We start from the raw sequence: 24,490 nt of genomic DNA on the forward strand, positions 1-24,490 counted from the left end.
AACTGAATAACTTCAACAAAAATGTATTAACCCTATTTGGATAGTAAAAGTAATCCTCATTCAGTTATACAAGATACAATGATATATGACAAGTATCTTTATACATGATACTACATAACAAAGTTAAATAACACTTTTTTTTAACCTTATTTGATACTTGACCATAGTAAACTGTAAAACTGATGCAATTCGACATAAACATGTAGTGTGGGTAAGTCTTTTTCTTGTTATTAGGATGCGCAAGTAAAATGAAACCTAAACAAACTTGTTTGGTGCGAGTGTTTTAAGAGATTAATATTGTTCATAGCCCACAATTATAAATACTATATATTTTTCATGAAGAGTTTTATCCAAGCTGACGAAAATATATGGCTCCTAACTGGAATTAGTATAAATATTTTTACCTAATTGCACTACTAGAAAAAAGGTCAGAATTCGACGGACTAAGGTGGGTTTAAACCGATCGGCTGTAACGGTGTGTTAAATATAGATTTATCAGTTCTTTTTGACATACAACGAAAAAAAAAAAAGACAAAAAAACTGATCGATTCGGTCAATAGCAAAAAACATGTAAATGAACATTGTACGCTTAATGAAAATGAAGGTGAATTATGAACTACTTGGAAAATTAACTGAATCGTCCTAGTTCGTGTTATTTTTATTCTCTTTAACTCGCATTATGTTGGTTTTATATGACGCATAATTTCTTCTTTCACATGGAGCATTAGTACTTTCGTTCTCTTTTTGTTATTTTCTTAATTCATGATTACCGGTCACACTATTAGATTGAATAACTTAAACAAAAATGTATTAACCCTATTTGGACAGTAAAAGTTATCCTCATTCAGTTATACAAGATACAATGAATATATGACAAGTATATTTAAATACATGTTACTGCTTAACAAAGTTAAATAACACATTTTTTTAACCTTATTTGATACTTGACCATAGTAAATTGTAAAACTGATGCAATTCGACATAAACATGCGGTGTGGATAAGTCTTTTTTCCTGTTATGAGGACCGGTAAGTCAAAAGAAACCTAAACAAACTTGTTTGGTGCGAGTGTTTTAAGAGATTAATATATGTTCATAGTCCACAATTATTAATACTACTCTCTCCATTTCAATTTATATGAACTCATTGACTGGGCACGACATTTAAGAAAGAGGGAAGACTTTTGAAACTTGTAGTTCAAAATAAGTCTTGAATATTTGTGTGACTGTAAATCATTTCATAAAGTGAATTTGTTTCCAAATTAGGAAAGATGTCATTCATTTTGGTACGGACTAAAAAGGAAATAAGTTCACGTAAATTGAAAAAGAGGGAGTATATATTTTTCATGAGAGTTTTATCCAAGGTGACGAAAATATATGGCTGCTAATTGGAATTAGTATAAATACTTTAACCTAATTACATTACTAGAAAAAGGTCCAAATTCGACAGATTCGGTGGGTTTAAATCGATTGGCTTTAACGGTTATAGATTTTATCTGTTTTTCTGACATACGACGGAAAAAAAAAAAAAAAAAGACAGAAAAACTGAACGATTCGGTCTATAGCAAAAACATGTAAATGAACATTAATGTACGCTTAATGAAAATGGAGGTGAATATCGCCATCTAGTAAAATATCAAAATTTCTTGAGTTCAAATCTAAAATTTCGGAAAAAAATATCATAATTTCTTGAGTTCAAATCTAAAATTCAGTCTCCCTTGAGACATTACTGATCTTAGATAAGATTTTATTAATTTTAATTTTGAAAAATTTATTTCGGTTGAGGCAAAAGTTTATATACAAAATACATCTAAGGAAAAAATTGGAGCTCCAGACGATTACTTTATTGGCCTTATAATCAAGCCACCCCGGGTATAATTGAAAAGTGTTAATGTAACAGTGGGTAACTCCGAATTGGTCAGAATATGAGGTAAAATGTGAATGTTGAAAACAGTTCTTTAAATAATTAAATGTAGTAATTTGTGTATTTTTTCTGGAAAATAACCAAGTATTGGGTCCCATTTGGACGTAAAGACCTTGTTCCTCAAAATATAAAAATTAGGTGGAATGGCCAGTTTTTGATTTTGCTATGGATTTTTAGTCACCATTTCAAATGTAGTAGTAGCAAAATATCCACACTTTAATGAGAAAATAAAATTAGTATAAAAGTAATCATACTCAAAACACGGAAGAACTTATAAAGGTTTAAGTCTAATGATCATTCTTTGATTTTGAAACTTCAGTAAATTTTTGAAGCTCATGAATTGTTCCTCAATTTTAAATTTATAAAGGTCTTAAACTCATGAATCCTTTCTTAATTTTGAAATTCTAACAAATTTTTTGGACCACAAAAATTTTTCCTTGGTTTTAAACTCTATAAAGCTTTCCTTGAGCTGCACTTGTTAATCCTTCGAATTCTCAGTAGCATTTGATGGAGTTTGTTCCTTATTTTAGCTGAGACTATTTTTTGCCAAAACTTTTTCCGTATCAAGCGTGCGGGTAAAAGTTAATACTTCTTAATTTTTAAAATAGTAGCTAATATTTGATAGCAAGTATCAACAGTGGCTATTTTTACATATTTCGTCTTAAAAAACGGGGGCAATTTGCACGATTGTCCTTTTTCTGGGAGTGGTCTTTAATTTTTGCCCCTCAAATTGCTGGTCTTTAATTTTTGGCCTTCACCTAAAATACCCCGAGGTTCTGCGTTCGATTCCCGACTCAATAAAAAAAAAAATCAGGGCAGAGTTTCGTTGCAAAATTAGGCCTATTCGGGACTTCTAGAATTCCAGCAGGGAAAAAAAATGCCTTAAGGCAAAAATTTGAAGCAAATTCTGCTTTATAAGGCAAACTTTTGCTAAGCCTTGCCTTACGATCTTTTTTTCACTGAGTGGGGATTCGAACCCAGAATCCACTACTTTTTAAGCGAAGGATAAAAGTTAAAGACCAGCGCCTTTGAAGGAATCCGTGCAAAAAAAAAAGGGCATTTTACATAAATGACTAAAGTTTAGGGGTTTAAAATTGGGCATAGCTACATTTTCAATATTTACATGGCATAGCTAAATTTTTTCACTGTATTCATTTTTTTTTCCGCTGTATTCATGAATACAATGAATTTTTTTTCCACTGTATTCATGAAATGACTATATGTATTCATAAACGGGCTCGCTGTATTCATGAATACAACGAGTAAAACTGAATACATAAAAACATAGATACACCAAAAATTAACAAATACACCCTAAAAATATGAATACAATCTAAAAAGTTAACAAAAAAAGTGAATACAATCGTCGTATTCGTGAATACAACAACACCAACCACTAGTTTCGGTTAGATCTGCCGGAAATTAACAAATACACCCTAAAAATATGAATACAATCTAAAAAATTAATAAAAAAAGCTCAAAAAAGTGAATACAATCGTCGTATCGTGAATACAACAACACCAACCACTAGTTTTAAGCCTTGATCAATTTCTCGGCCGGATACACAAATTTCATAATAACAACAACAGCCCTTATGGAGGCATTTCCGGCCAGATTTGACGATTTCCGGCGTGTTTGTGGCTAAAAAGAGAGAGAGGGACGGCGACGGGAAAGAGAAAGTCGCCGCCGCCATCGACAAAGACAGCAGGAGAGAGAGACGATGGCGGAGTCGACGGTGGCTTACAACTCTGCCACCGGAAAAGAGAGAGACGACACCGGGGTGGTGTGTTGTTGTTAATTTGGTGGCGGGAGCTCTACAGGAACGATCCACGAGAGAAGAAGCGTGACCCCAAATTTATAAATAATAATAATAAAATATTCTACTTTAAATATATATATATATGTTACTATTAATTGTATTTAACAATTTTACTCTTAGCTATAGGATGTAATTTATCTAAATTATAGCTACTAAATATAAATATATACTAGTGTTAGTTATGCCATGTAGATTTCTCAAAAAATAATGAAAAAGCAGACGAACCCTGTAGAGGCCCATTTGAAAGTAAGGGCCTTAGCCCAAATATAAGTTATATTGAGCGAATTTTTTTCCACTATATTCATGAAATGACTATTCTGCCTTTGAATTGTTACTCTGTCAAATATAACTTCAGTTTCTTTCTGTAAAAGTAAAACAAACTTCTCAACGTCTTTTTTTTCCTACGTAATAGAATTGTTTCTACCTCTTTTCCCTACTTTTTCTCTAATGTTTAATCATAAACACAATGTTTACTGAATTTTCATAGTTATGTAGTTGTTTGGTAGCTGGTTGTAGTTATGCAACTATTAGTATTATAAGGATTAGTTATGAGGAAATTTTTATATTATTTTATATAGAGATTAGTTATGCAAGTTAATTATTCACGTATTAGTTATTCACATATTAGTTATTCATATATTATTTATTCCATCTTCTATCATGCATGAAATAATACGTAGATTGTCATATAACTTATACATGTATTAGTTATTCATGTTTTAGTTTTTTCATCTTTTATCATGCATAAAATAATGCATAGATTCCCATATAAGTTCTACATGTATCACGAATTTTTTTTCGGCTGTTTTCATGAAATGACTATTCTGCCTTTGAATTCGTTACTCTGTCAAATATAACTTCAGTTTCTTTCTGTAAAAGTAAAACAAACTTCTCAACCTGTTTTTTTTTCCTACGTAATAAATTGTATCTACCTCTTTTCCCTACTTTTTCTCTAATGTTTAATCATAAACACAATGTTTACTGAATTTTCATAGTAATGTAGTTGTTTGGTAGCTGGTTGTATTTATGCAACTATTAGTATTATAAGGATTAGTTATGAGGAAATTTATATATTATTTTATATAGAGATTAGTTGTGCAAGTTAATTATTCACGTATTAGTTATTCATATATTATTTATTCCATCTTCTATCATGCATGAAATAATACGTAGATTCTCATATAATCTATACATGTATTAGTTATTCACGTATTAGTTATTCACATATTAGTTATTCATGTTTTAGTTTTTTCATCTTTTATCATGCATAAAATAATGCATAGATTCCCATATAAGTTCTACATGTATCAGTTATGAGGGTTTTTAAATTGCAAACCAAACACCGTATTAATTTTTACATAAATAACCTACCTCCTAACCAGTTACCTAACGTGGTATTACTTATGCAAGATTTAATACCTGTATAACTCAACTCCAAACCAGCTACCAAACAACCCCTTATATCATTGTTACTTGTGATTTTTTTCTGGTTGAATGGTAGCATCATTGTTAATTGTGATTGTGCAAGCAATTATGTTGTTATTTGCTTTCCATGTGGTAATACGGTGGATTGTAATTATAAATTGTGTCAAAATATATACCCCTACATATTTAGTAAGTAGTTACTTTTGTGTCAAAGTTGTTGATTGTTAGAAGTTGAATTGTATATTTATATTGTTTGTCTTAGCTGCAATTCTTTTCTTTAACTAAATTTAGTTGAAAATCAGAGATTAAAATGTTTGCTTGTCGAATAGGAGGATGGAGTTGAGTTTGATGATCAATATTGTAATTGTAAAATTACCAAAGAAATCCGTCGTTTAGGCTTAAATACAGTTTGGCGTTTGTCATCTGTGTAAGCTTGGGTGGACAACTTAACCTGTGTTTGTGTTGGTGAGAGAGAGAGAGAGAGAGACTTGGTGAAGGTAAAGAAAAAAAAGAGATGTTTATCCTCACACTCAAGTTCCCGTTGAAGTTAGCAAAGATTCGATATACTGTGTTAGTTTGCTTTTAAAAAATCCTCTCAAATCTTTAGCCTCACGCTTAAGTACCTGATGAAGTTAGCAAAGATTTAAACTATGTTTAATTGTCCTAGCCTCGATGGAAAGAGTTACCTGGGACCTGGTGTTGGTGGGAGGTGGCAGGTATCCCGTGAAATTAGTCGAGTAAAATTTATAACCACGGTTATTAAAAAAAAAACCTATGTTTAGATTGCTTTTAAAAAATCCTTTTTATCTTAAAACAAGACTAATAAGGCTCTCACTAAGTTGAAGATGAAAGAGAGCAGGTAACACAAAAGGGGATGATCATCTTCCACCAAAAAAAAAAAAAAGGGATGAATATGATAAAGTAGATAATGACATATTATTCGGAAGATGATGGCAACTACAGAGGTGAAAAATGTGAAATCATCTGGATTTTTTAAGTTAGTAGCATTCTCAATGTGCTTTGTGCTTCTTTGTATTTGATCATGAATTCACTTGCTCAGATTATGCATCAAGTACTGTCGCTCACGAATTTAGACTCTTTTATTTTCCTATTGTATAATACAAAGGTTTATGTAGGACGTAAGAATCTATGCATCCGAAATTAGTGTGTTGATTTAAGTTGTGAATACAAACTCTTGAACCGTCATGTAACACGTCCTTTTTAAATGCTAGTTTTACATCCTTACATTTGGATATAAGTTTTCATATCTAGAACATATTTTAACTATTGTTTACTTGTCATTCTTGTGCAAATCGATAGAATGATACAATTGTTACTGAGCAGGAAAAGATAAGATAGGAAAATAATACATCCCTTTGTGGGAAGGTAGGATATTTTTATCCCTTTCCTATGGGACTGTACTGCTACAATTTGATCTGGAGACCACAAAAACATTACTTTCAATTTTCTATGACGAAAATCAGAATCTCTCAACGTTGGATATGAATTTGGTGTTTCAGAAAAGCAATTTGTGGTATCACATATGCTATATAATTTAACAACTTAAGCGCCATCACCATTGAACTTGTGTTTCTTTTGCATTAGTGTTTTTATTTGCCACGAAAACTATTCAGAAAGACAGGTTTTTTGCTTCTTCAGAATAGTTTCCGTGCCTAATATAACTCATCTACCTGTCTTGTCCGTGCATCATGTACTTATATTTTAAAAAATGGGATAAGGTCCTTGTTACAAAAATGATACATTGAACTTCTTGTCTGATGTGTTCAGTGCTCAGAGTGTTAGCTCTAACTAGGAGTTCTACCATATTCTTTACAATAATAACGTTTTTTTGAATTTTTGAGTTTAGCAGGGCAAAGATGACTCTATCAGAAGAGAGTTCTCGAGACTTTTCAGAGTTCGTAAGACACTGATGGAAATGTTGGCCGATAGGGGCTACCTTGTTGGAGAGTTTGAGATAAACATGTCAAAACATCGGTTCCTTCAGAAGTACGGCGAGAACATGAAGAGAGAAGACCTTGTAATTCAGAAAGCCAAGCGCAACAACAGTTCTGAACAGGTTCGTTCTTTCAATTTTCTCTCATGCCTAATTGTTGTTAAGGTGATTGGCAGTTTATTTGCAGTGTTCTATTGTCTAAAGATTTTAATCTTTCTTTGAATCGATGAACTTTTCGGGGTTTGTTTTACTTCTCCAGCAACAGATCTGGTTTTTTTTCCCCTGAGTTTTTATGTGTTAAGTTATTCCTTTTCTACTAGTATGTCAGTACACTCTGTGCTAAGTTATTCCTTTTCTTGTCTTCACTTGGAATTATTTGCTCAAAACATTTTGAAGTTGATTGCAAAATGCTTAGGGAAATTATTTTGCTACCTATGTCTCAGCCATTTCCTTGGTTTATTGATTCCAGATATATGTGTTCTTTCCGGAGGAGGCAAAGGTCGGTGTCAAGACAATAAGACCTTATGCAGAGCGCATGAAAAAAAGAAGATGTCTTCCAAGCAATTCTAGTTGTACAACAAAATTTGACTCCCAGAGCTCGCGATTTAATAAATGAAGTATCTACAAAGTTTCACTTTGAGTTTTTCCAGGTGAGTACTATACTATTTCTACTAATAGTTTGTCATTACTACTTAAATGAAAGATTGAAATTGTTATGAAATGGCTGAGGAGCTTAGTTAACTCCTAGTTTGTGATTATTTTGTTTTTAGTATCCTTGTAAGCCGAGGGTCCATCGGAAACAGCCTCTCTACCTTGTAAGGTAGGGATAAGGTGCACATTACCCTCCCAAGATTCTCTAAGATACTCCTTCTTCCTAATTATCAGATTGCTATCCGGAGTTTCATCAGATCGAAATCTATGTTAAACTAGAGTATTTTGACCAGTTCTTAGTAGAATTCGTCTAATCACTTGCAAGATAATGCTTAGAGCCAATGGATCAAATATGGGGTAACTTTTCAAAAGTTTGGAGGGAGATATTGGTGTATATACTACCGAACTTGGAAGCTAAAAACAGTGGATTTTTTTCAGTTATCAAGAAAAATTACTTCTTCATGTTAGTCTGGATTTCACCAGAACTTGAATCTGATTAGGATAGGACCTTTTCATTTGATGGCATTTTCAAGCTTCAGAAGGAATATAAGTGCAAAGACTAAATTTCAAGTTTAAGAAATCTAATTCCTACAATAAAGTGCTGAGAAATTGAGGCATGCGCTGCCTAGCCCCCTCATCGGATAGCTCATTTAGGGAACCCGAACTCAATTAAGGCTGAAATGATAATAGCTTTAAGAGCCCTTTTTCAAGTAGATGAGGAAATAAAATAGCTTATGTATCATTATGGATTATACCACTAGACAACCAATACTTGACTAAATAAGCCACAAAACAATGGCTTAAGATCATTGTGCATTATACGAACAAATCGACATACATGTTCAGACTGACTGCACATATATATTTCTAAAAAATGTGTTCAGGCTGATCTGCTTCTGCATATCATCCAAGGTGGGTTGAGTTTTGACCAAGAGTGATTCTACTGTCATTTCCAGTCATATAGAGGGTTATTTTATTCATTATTGTGGTGTGGAAGGGGCGACATTTCTTACTTGTTTGAGTTGGAAAATGAGGAGCTTACCCGCGTTCTAATATGCACTTTTAGTTGCTTTTGTTATTGATAGTAATCTGTTGTCTTAGATAGTGAATATTGATGCTTTATCATCGGTGATGTGTGTTTAATGTTTCAGGAAGAAGAGTTGTTGGTAAACATAAAAAATCATGTTCTAATTCCTGAGCACCAGCCACTTACTCCTGAAGAAAAGAAAACTTTGTTGGAACGATATACGGTGAAAGAAACACAGGTTCGTCTCAGTAATAGTATTGCACTTGCTAAATTTTGAGCTCATACTATACACTAACGGCCAGGAGGCACGCGATGCCTGCATAATTTTGAAGGTGTGTTATTTTAGTGCTAGTGGTGGTTAAGAGTGAAAGAATGGGTAAAGTAGGAAAAAAAATTAGAAATAACTAATTTACTAATTAATGCAAGATAGGGAAAAGAGATAAATAAGCATGCTTCATTATATTGTTAAAGCCAAAACTCTCTTGCTCTCCGCCTCTCCCTTATTAGTCTAGAAAAAAGTAGCCAATTTTTTCTTTGCATCTTATTTTATGTGAAAGATCGTTGAAACCTTGTATTGAATAGCTGTTTGTCAACCTGATGTTAATTTGGTACTTTGATGAAAAACCTACCTGCTAGTATTGACTATCACTGTCATGGCTTTGTTATCTTTTGCATCTTCCTTTTGACCTATGTTGCTCGAATCCTCCAAAAATGCATTACTCTTAGAGGATCTGACGATCAACAAGGCTTTTGTCTAATTGTTTAATTTGTTCATATCATTTTGATTGGCTCTATGCTATTTAGATTGGTGTGGTTGATTACTAGGTTCAGTTTTCTATCTAATCGAGTGCCTAATAATTTCCTCTGTTTAAACAGCTTCCTCAAATTCAGATCACTGATCCAATTGCTAGATATTATGGTCTAAAACGTGGCCAAGTCGTGAAAATTATCAGACCAAGTGAGACTGCAGGCCCTTATGTGACTTACCGATATGTTGTTTGAGCTAGTTTTGATGTTTTCACCAGTTTAGATGTAAACAATGACCAGAAAAGTAAAGTCGTGCACTTTTTTGTTATTTTTCTTGATTAGGAAAGACCATTTATGTGGAAATTTGATTGTAGTAGTGTAATGACTACAAGCAAGGGTGCTCTTATAAATACATAGATCAATCTCAGCTCTTTGAATCTTTAAGACCAGTTCATAGTATTCTTTAATTTCAAGCTGGAGACTTTCCAGGATACAAATGCAAAAATGATTCGTAAGCGTTTGGCCATAAAAACCAAATAGTTTTCACTTTATTTAAAATTTTGAAGTTGGAGTTGAAGATGGAGTTGTCAAAGGATAAAATTGTATAGAATTGAAATGAGCCAAATTTTTTGTGTATGAGTCTTGTTCACTGTACATCTAGCTACAAGGGAATACTATGAATGATGACTATGTACAAGTGTCGTCTAGCTATTTGTGTACCATGAACTAACTTTTAATATAAAATGACTAAGTAAATAAAAATAGGAAATTTCTAGGCAATTTCTGTGACACCCCCCCCTTTCTCTTGTGCATGTGAGAGGTATGAATTGTCCAACCACGTGTCTGCCTCTCTTTTACCCAATATATTTGTTCCTCTCTATCTTCACTTTGTCGACATAACCAAGAAATTCAACTTTACCAATTAAGCAACCTCATCGATGGTGACGCCGATCATCTTCTCCGATGGTGTTCTCTTGATATCTTTATCTCCGGTACCCTCCCCCCCCCCCCCCCGGCGCGCGCGCGCGTCAAGTTGGAGGGTGTAATGGAACGAACCCCCAATTTGTCCAAAGGAAAACGGTGAGAAGGACCGGCGTGTGCTTCGTGAATAGATCTGCAATCTCTGACGAAGATGGAACAAAAGATAAAGAGATAAGTCCATCCAAATACTGCTGACGGACGAAGTGGCAGTTTAGATCGACATGCTTCGTTCGTTCATGAAAGATGGGATTTTTCGCGATATGAATAGCCCCCTGGCTATCGGAATGAAGAGAAACGGGTAGATTTGGTGATAATGAAAGATTCGATAGAATTCGGACCAACCATGTGAGCTCTGCAACGACACGACGCATAGAACGGTACTCGGCTTCAGCCGAGGATTATGAAAGAGAAGCTTGTTTCTTGGATTTCCACCCAAGCTAATAAAGAACCAACTTATGGATTTTCGAGAGTCATGGCATGTCGCCCAGTTGGAATCACAAAAGGCCAATAATTTGAAAGAAAGTGAGCTGTTGAGAAAAATACCCAATCCTGGGTCAGCAAGGAGGTATCGAAGTACTCGTTTGGCAGCATGGAGATGACCATGGTGTGGAGTCTGCAAATATTGACTCAAATGATGAACGGAGAAGCATATATCTGGTCGTGTATGTGTGAGAAAGTTAAGTTGTCCAACTAGACGACGATAGAAGGAAGGATTTGGTAGTGGAGTGTCCATGCTTACACTCAATTTTTGGGTTGGATCCAAAGGGGAAGGTGCAGGCTTCAAATCGAGGCAATTATAATCTGTAAGTAACTCCAAAATAAATTTTCTTTGACTGAGGATTAAACCCTTTAGCTCACGAATGATTTCAATTCCTAAAAAATAGTGCAAATCCCCTAAATCTTTAATCTTAAATTCAGCATCAAGAAATGATTTGAGGTGTCCAATTCTTCTTTGTCGTTTCCTGTAAGTAAGATATCATCAACGTAGACAGCTATAATAGAAATTGAAGTGCCACTTCTTTTATAAAAAAAATAAAAAAAAAAGAATAACCGTTTAGAGAATGTTGAAATCCCTTGTAGTTAAGGGCAGCTGTCAACTTTGAATACCATTGACGTGAAGCCTGTTTAAGCCCATACAACGATTTCTTTAATCTGCAAACATGTGTAGGATCAGTAATCTTTAAACCATCTGGAAATCGCATATAGACTTCTTCATCTAAATCTCCATGGATAAATGCATTATTGACATCCAATTGATAGAGTCCCCATCCTTTCTTAATGGCAATGGCAAGTACATATCTTAAAGTAGTAATTTTGACCAATGGACTGAAAGTCTTAGTGAAATCAATTCCCTCTTTTTGTAAACCTCCACGAACCACTAATCTTGCCTTTTAACGTTCAATGGAACCATCTGAATTCAACTTTACCTTGTAAACCCATTTTGAAGGCAAAGCTTTCTTTTCTTCTGGTAATGAAACAACCTCTCATGTGTCATTAGCAATCAAAGCATCAAGTTCTTATGTCATAGCATCCTGCCAACCAGGGTATAGGATTGCTTGGGAGAAATCATTAGGTTCAGTGATTTGTGATGAAGCATTATGGTATTGTATATTAGATGGAGACAAAGTGGTAAAAGAGAAAGGATGAGAGGAAACTGTAGATGTAAAACAAGAAGTAGTCACATCTGATAAATAAATAGAATTACAAATATAATCATTGAGATAAAATGGTGTCTTAACTGATATAATGGATCTTGTCAAAGGGCCTTCAATAACTGTGGGTGTAGATCAGGAGGAATAACATTCTCAATGTCCCTGGGCACAGTGGTATCAAGAATTGGAGAATTAGAAGAATTAGAAGAATTTGGAGAACTAGGAGGCGTAGGAGAACGGGAGAGATTTGATGAGACAGGATGACTTGGAGTAAAAGGCATAGAAACAGTGTTAGGATCAAGATTAACATCAGACATGGGTAAAGGAACAGAGTTAGATAAAGGAAAAATAGGTGCAGTTTTATTGATAGAGTGAAAAGGAAAATATCCTGATGGAAAAGAACATCCCTAAACACTAAGAACTTCTGAGTATTTAAGTTAAGCAATTTGTATCCTTTCTTTCCAAAAGGGTAACCAAGAAAAATACAAGGTTGAGCCCTAGGATCTAACTTGCTCCTCCCTTGAGATAGAATGGAAGCAAAACAAAGACAACCAAAACTTCTTAAAACTGAATAATCTAGTGGTTTGCCAAATAATTTTTCGTAAGGAGTTTTAAAAAAAAGTATTCTGGTAGGGCATCTATTGATTAAATGTGTTGCTGTCATGAGACAGTCTCCCCAAAATTTTGATGGAAGTTGAGATTGAAACAATAAGGCTTTACAAACCTCCAAAAGATGCCTATGTTTTCTCTCAGCCACACCATTTTGTTGTGGTGTGGCTACACAAGTAGTTTGGTGTACTATCCGAATAGACAAAAAAGACGATGTTTCTAAAGCGGATCCCAATTCTCATGCATTATCAGATCTAATTGCTTTGATCTTTTTGTTAAATTGCCTCTCAACCATGGCAAGAAAAGATTTAAGTATCGGGAAGGCATCGCTTTTGGTAGATAACAAAAATGTCCAAGTACACCTAGTATAATCATCTACGATTATTAAAAAATACTTAAATCCATCATAGGTACTTGTCTTATATGGCCTCCATGTATCTATGTGTATCAAATCAAAACTCTATTTAGAAGATATGCAACTGTTAGGAAATGGTAATTTGCTTTTTTTTGCCAATGGACAAATGGAACAAGGAACAAGAAATTTAGAAGCAACAGAAATTCCATTAATATTTTTCATATGTGATAAAGGCATGTGGTCCAATCTTTGGTGCCATAGTCTACTTGTAACATCAATAGTAAAAACATAACTAAAACTAGATAATACATCCTTGGAGGAATTGAAACTAGAAATAGACAACTTAAACTTAGACTTTGAAGACTGGATATCATCAGAACTTCTATTGTTGAGTATATAAAGACCATTTTTGGCTTCACCAAGCAGCATGAGGCTCTTCATTCAAGGGCCCTGTATAAAACAATAAAAAAGGAGAGAAAACTATGAGATTAGATAATTGTTAACATAATCTATGAACAGATAGGAGATTGAAATGAAAACTAGGGATGAATAGAACATTGTGTATGACCAGACTATCAAACAGTTTAACTGAACCAAAATAAAAAACTGAAACTCTTTATGAGTTAGGTAATTTAACAAAAACAGTGGAAGGTAAGGCTCTAAGATTTATAAAGAATTCCTTAATGTAGCTCATGTGCTCATTTGCACCTGAGTCAATAATCCAGGTTTTTCTAGTAAAATTGGTAGTGTCAACTTTAGAATTTAAGGAGAAAGGGCTTGGGCTTATACCAGCACAATTTGCATTATCTATGACCTCAGAACTGCTGCTTTGATCATTTCCTTTAACTTGTTGTAACATCTGCATAGTTTGGGTCAGTTGTTCAGGGCTAAGTAGCTTACCTTGCTCATCATATTGAGCAACAAAGATAAAGGGGTCTGAATATCCTTCATTGTTAGCTACAACATTGCTTTGTGTAGAACTTTGATAATTCCTTGGTTTGGTAAACTTGAAATTTGTTGGGAAATCATGTAGTTTATAACATTTCTCAATAGAGTGACTAGGCTTCTTACAATATTTGCACACAGAATTAGACTTCTTGTTATCATAGTATGCTCTTTATCCCCTGAAATCAATAGAATAGTTCCTCTGTGAACTAGTGTTCTGTTGTGCTGCAATGAAAGAGGATGATTCACCAGGGAATTTTCGTGTATTCTGCATCTCCCTTTGTTTCTCCTCTTGGATTAACAATCCATAAGCATTAGCAATTGTAGGTAATGGTGAAATCATCAAAATGTTTCCTCTAGCACCACAAAATCAATCATTAAGTCCCATTAAAAAATTTACCAGCCTTTCAGCCTGTTTATACTTGATGTTTTTCTCTTTTGCTCCACAGGAACACACACAAGAGCATGGAATAAAAGAGTCAAGTGTGTCCAGTTCATCCCATAAACGTTTAATTTTAGTGAAATAGCGACGAAACATCAAATGATCCTTGAACAAGATCACTGAGTTCTTTCTACAATTGATACAGTCTAGCACTTGAACTTTGGCCAAATCTGGCCTCTAGTTCAACCCAAATATCTTTAGCAGTTGCATAGTAAAGAACACTTTCAGATATATCCCTAGAAAGTGAGTTTAACAACCAAGAAATTACCATATTGTTTGATCTAGACCAAGCGGCATGAAGATCAGTCTTAGATGAAGGTTCAACAGTGGTTCCATCTATGAACCTAGGTTTGTTCTTTGCTGTCAAAGCAATCCAACCACCAAAACTCTTCCCATCGAACACAGAATTGACTAAAAGAGCAAGGGTGCAATGAAATAAGAATGAGCTGAGTTTATAACCTCGGCAACAGAGGAACTTGTCTCTGAAATTGGAGTTGTGTTACCATTAGTTGGTGTTATATCAGACATATTTCAAGTAGGGATTTGAACAGATTTTGAGTGAGCTCGAGAAAAGAAAAGGATTACTGTCTTTGCTCTGATACCATAAAAGATAAAATTGTATAGAATTGAATTGAGCCAAATTTCTTGTGTATTACTCTTGTTCACTGTACATCTATTTATAGCTATACAAGGGAATATTATGAATGATGACTATGTACAAGTGTCATCTAGCTATTTGTCTACCATGTAACTAACTTTTATTTACAATGAATAAAAATTCATCTATATAAATATAAAATGACTAAGTAAATAAAAATAGGAAACTTCTAGGCAATTTCTTGTGTGCCCCCCTTGTGCATGTGAGAGGTATGAATTGTCTAGCCACGTGTCTGCTTCTCTTTTACCCAATATATTTGTTCCTCTCAATATCGATGGTGTTCATCTTTTCTGTTGTTCTCTCTTCAATATCTATATCTCCATTAGTTTGGTTATATTCTATACATTTGATTTATGTGACATTTTTAACCAAGAAATGAATGATCTCTTTTCAATTTGGAAACAAATTCACTTTGTATGATTTATAGCCACACAAATATTGAAGACTTATTTTGAACCACAGTTTCAAAAGTGTTCTCTCTTCTAACTTAAATGTCGTATTTCAATCATATGGGTTAATAAATTGAAAGCGGAGGAGTAGTTTTTACAAAGAATATTTGGTTGTTTGAATGTACTGAAAGTGAAACAGGTGAAAATAGGTTTTTTGGTGTTTCTCAAATTCCAAATACAACTTGAAGTTGTATTTGGAACTTTCAAGGTCAAACGTTGATTTCCAAATAAAGCGAAAATATTTTCCCCAAAAAAGTAAAAAATTCTTATGGCCAAATGAGTCCGAATCTTTCACAGCTTAAGTTGCAAGTGCAACAATGAGAGCAAAACTTCATCACTTTCAAACCATGCAAATGCAAAAGAAAAAATACTCAATGATAGAAAGAGTACCATGACCAAATCCTTGCTAGCAGCACTTTTTTTTTTATTCAGTTCCAAAGCATAACAAGAACAGGCTAACTTGATAATTCCCTAACGGATTTTGATGGAAATAAAAACAAAATAATATTGTTCAGTAACCTTCTAGCCACTACAACAAACCTAGACGCCATACTAATTGTGCTAAAAAAAAAATCTCATATGAAATATGCTATAGACTCACTACTAATTAATCCTGCCCTATTTATAAACATACTTGAATAAAATCCTGCTAATACTCCACAATCCTCTGCTTTCTCATCTCCAAAACTTTCCTATGAGAATTTGAATGTAAATCAGCTGAAAAGGTAGGACTATTCGCGGGTCGATACTCGGGCAACAACCTTCCGGACTTATACCGGACCCCACAAGCGTTGCACAGAGTCTTAGGCCCTGTAGGACCTGCACGCCATTGTGGGGTCTTATCGACCCCACAATGCTGGCACCTCCTACCAAGGCTAGAAGCTCTTTTAGTTGTGTTCTTGAATTTCACTTGGTTTCTCCACACACATAAATGCTCTATTTGCAAATCAATAAAGGTGGTTCTTCGGCTTCTCTTGCTCCGTGCACCCACGGGGTAGTTAACAGGAACTTGTAGGCGGCTTCCATAGCCAGTCATAAACGCGTTTTCCTTAACGTTTACATTGTAATCTGCATGTTGTTGTTCTTTAGTGCTTGCTCGCTACTATTTTCCAAAGATCTTGAATCTGGGCTTTGGTGATCAAATATGACACTCGGAACATGATCCGAAAATATGTCAAACTCTACTGCTGGAAATGCATCTTTATTTGAAAGCCATTCCAATTCTTCCTCCACAAAATCCTGCAGAATGCATTCCCATTAGTACTCTTCAACCATCTGATTAACTCAAAACGACATTCATAATAGCCTCTGATTTTCCACTTCTTCGGAATAATAAGTTTTCTATACTACTCCCTCCTTTTCAATTAATGCGTTGTTTGATTAGCTCGAAGTTTACAAACACTACTAAATAGCCTGAATTTTCGATGAACGAGCCATCGAAAATTGGCTCGTGGAAAGACTTTTGAAACTTGTTTAAACATGCCATAATAATTTTTTAGCTATAAAGGCATGCTATTAAGAATAAAATGAAAAGCTTAAAGTTAAATTATTTTCAAATATAGAAGGGTGACGGAACATACTAATTACAGAAAGAGTGTCATGTAAAACTAAACAAGGTGAGTGATGATAACTTTTTCCACAGTAATTGAGTTAAATAATAATTTCGTTGTTTTTATTTTATAGCAGAACTTGAAAATATCTAAGAGGCCAATCATTTAGGTATCCGTTATAATATTCCACAAGAAAAAAAGTCAATTCCAAATGAACTGGTGCATGCATATGGACCAAAACGTCCTTTTAAATGTATATAATGCAAGTTGGAAAACGGAAAAGTAGTAAATGTTCGTACAGCTCATATTATCGTGACATCCAACGTACCAATCATAAATATATGTCGGCCATTTTTTATTCCAAAAGCACCCCCATATTTTATTTCCAAAAATACCCCCATATTTTATTTCCAAAATAACCCTATCATTTCTTATGAAGAAATGCAAAATTTTCCGTTTCTTTTGTGAATGGAATTTAACCCAATGTTTCAATTTATGTGAAATTATTTCCTTTTAAGTTTGTTTAAAAATTTAAAGAGAAGGTCACAGGCTCAAGTCGTGAAAATAATTTTTTACAGAAATGTAAGGCAAGGTTGCATCTGATAAACTGATCCCGCTTTTTTTGACACTAGCATACTTGAGCTTTCTAGTCTCATCAACTGTCTTTTACGTTTAAAAATTTAACATTTTTAGAAAATTTGAATATAATTTAATTTAAATTATTAATTTATCCTACATAAACATTTTTTTATAGTCACGCAAATGTTAAAATTCTTTCATTCTTAAAATTTATATCTAAAATAGGTTCATATAAATTAAAACGAAAGAGATACTATCAAAGAACGTGCCATGAATAAAAATTCTTTAGGGTTTCAAGGGTAAAATAGTCCAAATATGGTATTCTCGAACGCCTCCACTTTTGTCAGTCATCTGACCAGAAGGGGTATCAAACTGCCCCAACTTTTTAATTTTATTCACGAAAAGGCCATTCCAAGGGAAAATAGCAACAAAAAAATAAAAAAATCAATCAAGTATGACTTACAGGAAATGAAGGGCTATGATTATCAGGGAGAAATCCAACGGTGTTTGAAGATTCAAAAGAAGAAGAAGAAGATTGGTATTTCTCATCATCCAAAGAGAAATTAAGAATATCATCATCTACCATGAAACATGTTGTTGGGTCCAAACCTTCCATATTCATAAATTTTGTTTCAAGAAAGGAAGAAAATTTTTCTATAGAATTGAAGAAGGAAATTCAAGAACAAGTGTTTGGTTTTTTTGGCTATGAGTTTGGTTTGAATTTGTTGAACAAAGAGAGAAATTGGGAAGAAATAGTGGTGGGTGGGAAGAGAGAGGGTCACTTTCCTCTCTCCTTCTTATTATAATATTCCGTCCATTTCAATTTACGTGATATCATTTGATTTGACATAAAAATTAAAAAAATGAAATTTATAATTTAAGATAAACTTTAGATATTTACATGACTATACATCATTTCATTAAAAAATTTATAATCAAATTATTACTAAATATATAAATGTGTCATTCTTATTAGAATAAAACGAGTATTATTGTTGTACCAATAAAGGCCGATGTTTCTTATTGGATGGCAATTGGCACAAGTTGGCAACAAGAGGATGTTGATTTTTCGCCTGCTTTTCTTATTTTCTTTCCTTTTACGTTTACTATAGAAATGATACCCTGCTTATCTAACTTTATTTTTTATTCACACTCGCGATTGGATATTCGTTTGGGGACTTCGAATTATTTAGATTCCTATAGTATAAGGCCGATTAAAGTGGAAAGCGTTTTCTATTACAATTCTTTTCGCTTTTGTAATTCAAACTCGACACCTTTATTCACGTGACATACTTTTCTTTTAAGTCCATCCCAAAAAAAAATGTCAGTTTTCTATATTTAAAAACAATTTAACTTACGAGATAATTTACAGCCACACAAAACGGGAAGCATTTTCTATCAAAAAAATTTTCACTCTTGTAATTCAAACTCGACACCTTTGTTCACGTGACACACTTTTCTTTTTAGTCTGTCCCAAAAAAAAATGTCAGTTTTCTATATTTAGAAACAATTTAACTTACGAGATAATTTATAGCCACAAAAATATCTAAAGCTTATTTTAAACCACAAATTTTAAAAGATTTCCTTTTTTCCTTCAATTTCGTGTCTAATCAAATGATACCACATAAATTAAACAGAAACAGTATATGAAATAGCACAAAACAAGTCTGAGCTTACTCATGTTACCGATTTCAAGTTCAGATAAAGAAAAATAATTGTACTTGGCCTGTAATTAGTGGCATAAAAATTAGTTAATTCATGATGAATGCCCCCACTTATCTAACCTAATGTTACTATCTGTGACTATATCTTTTTAGAAAACTATCTCCAAATTCACAACAAACATTGACCAATTACGGATGCCCTTATAAGGATAAATTCGATGTATTTAGCTGCCAATTTCAGGTGTACATGCATGGGAGTGAAGAAATTACTTTGACTATAAAACCATGCATATCTGTTACATGATTAATGGAGCAGAATTACTTATCCATATTTAAGAGGAGATTGGTATTAATAAAATTGCATTTATTGTGTTGATTTAAGAATTTAGACCAAGAAATAAATTTGAATCAAGAATTTGGGTGAGCTTGGCTTGATATGATTCAGTATTAATTATTTCAGCCGGTCAATATAAACAATAATGATATATAATCTCATAATAAATACTACCTCATAATTGTGTATATTGACTTGCTGAAATAAATCTACGTTGTTTGATACTTTTGGGTGTGATTTGTTTTTGCATCAACATTTATCAAATTAAAGGTCCAATCTTGAATATATGTATCAATCGTAAAACAAATAAAATGATCTTTGTGGTGAAAACATAATTCCCATTAAGCCATGCATTAAAATGACTCTATTGCCAAAAAGAATCATTTACCAAGTTAAGTATTATAAGTTAGAAAACGTAAATCACGTTCCTGTTATGAAAGTGAAAGTAGAACGAAATATCAGGAGACATAGAAATTTTGTTCTTTTTTTTTCAAAACATGGTTTGGTTATATATTAGCGATTTTTCGGTTAGTTTTTGAAGATGAGTTGAAACCTATTTTTTCAAGTTAAAAATCTTTTTTTCACTCAAAAAGTTTCATTTTTTTTCAAGTAAAATACATGTTCAAACATAATTTTAACTTCCAAATACTCCTTCCGTCCCAAAAAGATTGTTGTAGTTTGATCTAGCACTGAGTTTAAGAAATAAAGGAAAACTTTTGAAGTAGATGGTCCAAAATAAGCCTTAAATATTTGTGTGACTGTAAATTATATTTGGGACAAACTTATAAGAAAAGTAAGAAAATCTTTTTGGGACGGAGGGAAAGAAAATCTTTTTGGGACCGAGGGAGTATTATTTTTCAACTTTGATATCAAACAAAAAAATTCAAGTTCTGATCAAATTTATGTCCAAACTTCTGTTTAATTAGTTCAAATCTGAATATGTAAAGTGATTATTAACATTTATTCTTTACCACAAAGATCTTGCTAAGAATACATTCGTTCCTTTTTAAAAAAAAAAAAATCTAATTATCTGCATTTGTTTATTTCAACAAGTAGGTACGTATCGCTTTGGCAGCAATTATATTTAGGTATTTGTCTGTGTCAAATCGACAAGACCAAACACAGTACTAGTGAAAGGACACCCAACATTTCGTGAACTTGACAAGGACTATACACTTGCCTCTATATTTTCTTATCGAATAAATATTCACATGTTGTTTTCCATTTTGGAAAGTTAAAGTAGGATACAAATCTAAATAGTAATTAAAAGGTTAATGGGCATTATTGTCATAACGCATGTATCTTACATTATTAGCCAGCGCAGGCCGCTTAAGCAACTCGACAAATTAATGTGTCGATCATCCAATAAGAAAGTGCCACGTTTGTTATTGATTACTCCCACTGTCTCAACTTTCTGTTTACCTGGCATAGTTCGGATTTGAGAGTCGAGTAGTTTAATTTTAACCGTGAACTCGAGCATGAAATTTTTGAGTTTTGTAAAATAAGATTTATATATTTGAAAATTACGTAAAAATATTATAAGTTACAATAATTGATAATTCAAAATACTTAATAGATATATAAAAAACATTATGTCAAATAAAGATATATTTAAATCTCAAAATTCTAAAAGTGTCACCTAAACTGAGACGGAGCGATATAATACTAATTTACTTGAAAAAATCTTTGACTATTCCGACAACGCATGTGGCTGCGATAATGTTGTGTTGTGTGATTTCTTCAAATGTCTCTTAGTAGATGTCACGTACTTAATTTTCCTTTTTTTGTGTTTAATGAAGCATTCAAAAGTCGTAATCAAAAGCTTAACACAAGATTTAAAGAAATGATGAATGATTCAAATTGAAACTACATGGTTCTTGATATTTTATAATACTAAAGAAATACTCCCTTCTGTCTCAACTTATCACGGCATATCAGTAGACGCAAAATTTAAGAAAGGAAAAAAATTTAACTTGTAATTTTAAACTTTTAAATATGACATACTTTTTATAATTATAAACTTGTGTCTCTTAAGAATAAAATAAGAAAATTATATGACGTAATTTTTAAATATATAATACGACATTTTCAAAAATATGACAAAAGAAATATAGTTGTTTAGCAATTGATATCAATCTTATTCTCTATGTTCTCTTTTCATATTCCAGACGTTTTTCAATATTATGGATTATTAACAACTAAAGAAGAAGCCCCATATTACTTTTTAAATTGTAAAGTTTATTTTAAAAGTACTAAAAAAAAAATATATATATATATATATATGTTAGATATTTTGACTCTCGTCCTTAAAATTTTGTTACTTAAGATGAGATAAGTAGATATTTGTTTTAACACGACATTTCTAGCTAGATTCTCTTGACTTTTTTCTGATTAGTGTGACTTAGTTATTTGTGTAATGTTTAAATTGAACTTCATAGTGGGTGTGATGCCTTTGAAAATCTAAAATACTTGTAGAATTTATTGTCGAACGTTTTTATATTCCTGTGACTTTCCTCTTCTTCTTTTTTTTCTTCAATCAATTTTCATATTATTTGTATTTTCCCATTTTGTTTGCCGGTGCTTTTTAAAATTAGTTTGATTGTAGCTAATTTGTCCTTAGCTAGGACCCACCCATGTTTCCAAACTTCTATGATTAATTAGTGTAGTGGTTAGATGCTTGCAACTACTCTCCCATGTTGCATGTGATACTCACATGCAAACTAGAAAAAGTCATGTTGTGTGTTCTAAATTTGTTTAATTAAATTGAAGTGGAAGAAAAGTTGCTTTGTCTTTGTGATTATGATTAAAATACACATCTAACTCAATCAATGATGTAGTCAAGGGAGGAGATCTTCCTTGTTTCTCACAAAAAGGTTTATTAAAGTTAGGGGTTGGTTAAAATTTAGTCTTTCTATAATTTTCAATAAATTTCAGTTTAATTTTTTAAAGCTAAATTCAACATCATTTCTAATTTATAAGAATCCCATAACTAGAGTTAATTGCTAAAAACCTCTCTAAAGTACTATTACGTTTTATTAACGTTTCATACTTAAATTATGTCATGTTTTCTTCCCTCTAAACTATAACTTTCAAGGATTAAAGCTCCCTTGACTTAATAGATAGCAAATTTTTTGTTAACACTTACTTAGAGGCGCATGAAAGTAAAGTAAGTTATCCATGTGGTTTTTATAATGGCTGAAAACGACCTTGAACTATTATTGTTTTGCAAATTTCATACTTAAACTATCAAGGTGTTTTCATTATCCGTGAACTATGATTTATGAAAATTAACCACCCCAAACACCATACCCTCCACCCGGCGCGCGCGGCCAACCAAAAGCGACATTATTCATATATTCACAAAAAAATTTACTGATGTCCATTTGAAGAGTGTTGATGCAATATTGTCTCCATTTAAGAGATTTGTGCAAATATAAACTCAGCCCACAGAACTTCTCCTTCGTTATTATCCTCCTTTATTAATTTTTGTGGCACTTCCTGTTTCTCAAGTTCCTCTCTTAATCCATTGGTTTGCCATTTTCCTTGGTTTAACAATACAACAATGTGTTATAGAATAAACACTAGGTGCTGGTGGCCCATGCCAGCAGGCCCAATATTGTGAAATTTGAAACTTTTATTTTATGATTAACTTTGCTTTGATATGAAATTGCAATTCATGATGCTTGTAAATAGCAATTAAATCAGATATCATATAACAGTGATATATTCTTAGGAGCAAAATATCCACTTATGGGTGTCACCTGGTTGTCAAAAAACATCTTTTCATTCATATAGACTAAATGCAGATCTATATGAGTTAACATAATTCTTCTAAACCGATGGTATGCCTAAAACAGCTCCAAGGTCAAGATGCTAGCAAAAGAAAGTTAATTAATCACACAAGTTTCAAAATCAAAGATCAAAGATGCCAGCAGAAGATTAAAACATGAGTAACCACCAACCACTATTGCCAGACAAACCTCGAGGACCATCTCTTGTCACACAACCTCCATATTATATCAGCCACCTCCCCTACCGATCACCTCTACTGCCAACCATCACCATCAACACGACTATCACATTGAGAATTATTAAACAAACATTGTCAACCACCTTACTCCTCCATCAACCACATCCACCGCCAACCATCATACTGACCAACAACATAACGCCACCATCTAATACCACCACAAAGGTTTTGGAGTGTGTTTTATCTAATAAACAATTACAACATAAGTAAATTAAGATTTTCTCCAGTATTTCTTGAATATAATATCTAAATAATATTATATTTGAATCTCACATTTTTTTTAAAATTAATATACAATATCAAATGCTAAAAAAAAGGAGGGGGGGGGGGACAGGGGGCGGAACTAAAAAATCACTATTTTCCCACTGAAAAATCATCAGTGGCTATTTCTCAATGAATGTCTGTGGGAAAACATAAATAGTAGAGTTTTCACACGAAAATTTATGAAATTTCCTAGCGTTTCAATGAAGACCTATTTTCCACCGTACATTTTCTCAGTGAGCTTGTTCAGTGAAAATGAGGTGGGAAATCATATTTTATAAAGACAAATTTCTCACTAAATGCCGGTAGAAAAAATCTCTTTTTTTTTTTTTAGTAATGCTAAGCTCGATACGCGTCCCCTGCACTGGGTCTTTATGCGTAACTTACCCCCGCATTTCTAGCGGCTTCTAACAGTTTATTATCACAATGATCATCTA

The 24,490-nt window shown here is 33.1% G+C and overlaps 1 protein-coding gene and 1 pseudogene across 1 annotated transcript; one reads left to right on the plus strand and one right to left on the minus strand.

Annotated features, from left to right (window-relative positions):
• The first annotated feature begins 5,815 nt into the window (after positions 1–5,815).
• On the plus strand, positions 5,816–9,872 carry LOC132066300 (DNA-directed RNA polymerases II and IV subunit 5A-like; annotated as a pseudogene).
• Positions 9,873–16,691: 6,819 nt separating this feature from the next.
• On the minus strand, positions 16,692–18,537 carry LOC132066302 (uncharacterized). The gene is made up of 2 exons (XM_059459634.1): positions 18,228–18,537; positions 16,692–16,874 (listed from the first exon to the last, which is right to left on the minus strand). Exons 1-2 carry the CDS (start codon positions 18,384–18,386, stop codon positions 16,692–16,694), a joined length of 342 nt encoding a protein of 113 aa, XP_059315617.1. The 5' UTR covers positions 18,387–18,537.
• Between the last annotated feature and the right edge of the window lie 5,953 nt (positions 18,538–24,490).

Source organism: Lycium ferocissimum, chromosome 8 (assembly GCF_029784015.1).
Source record: "Lycium ferocissimum isolate CSIRO_LF1 chromosome 8, AGI_CSIRO_Lferr_CH_V1, whole genome shotgun sequence".
Lineage (NCBI taxonomy): Eukaryota > Viridiplantae > Streptophyta > Magnoliopsida > Solanales > Solanaceae > Lycium > Lycium ferocissimum.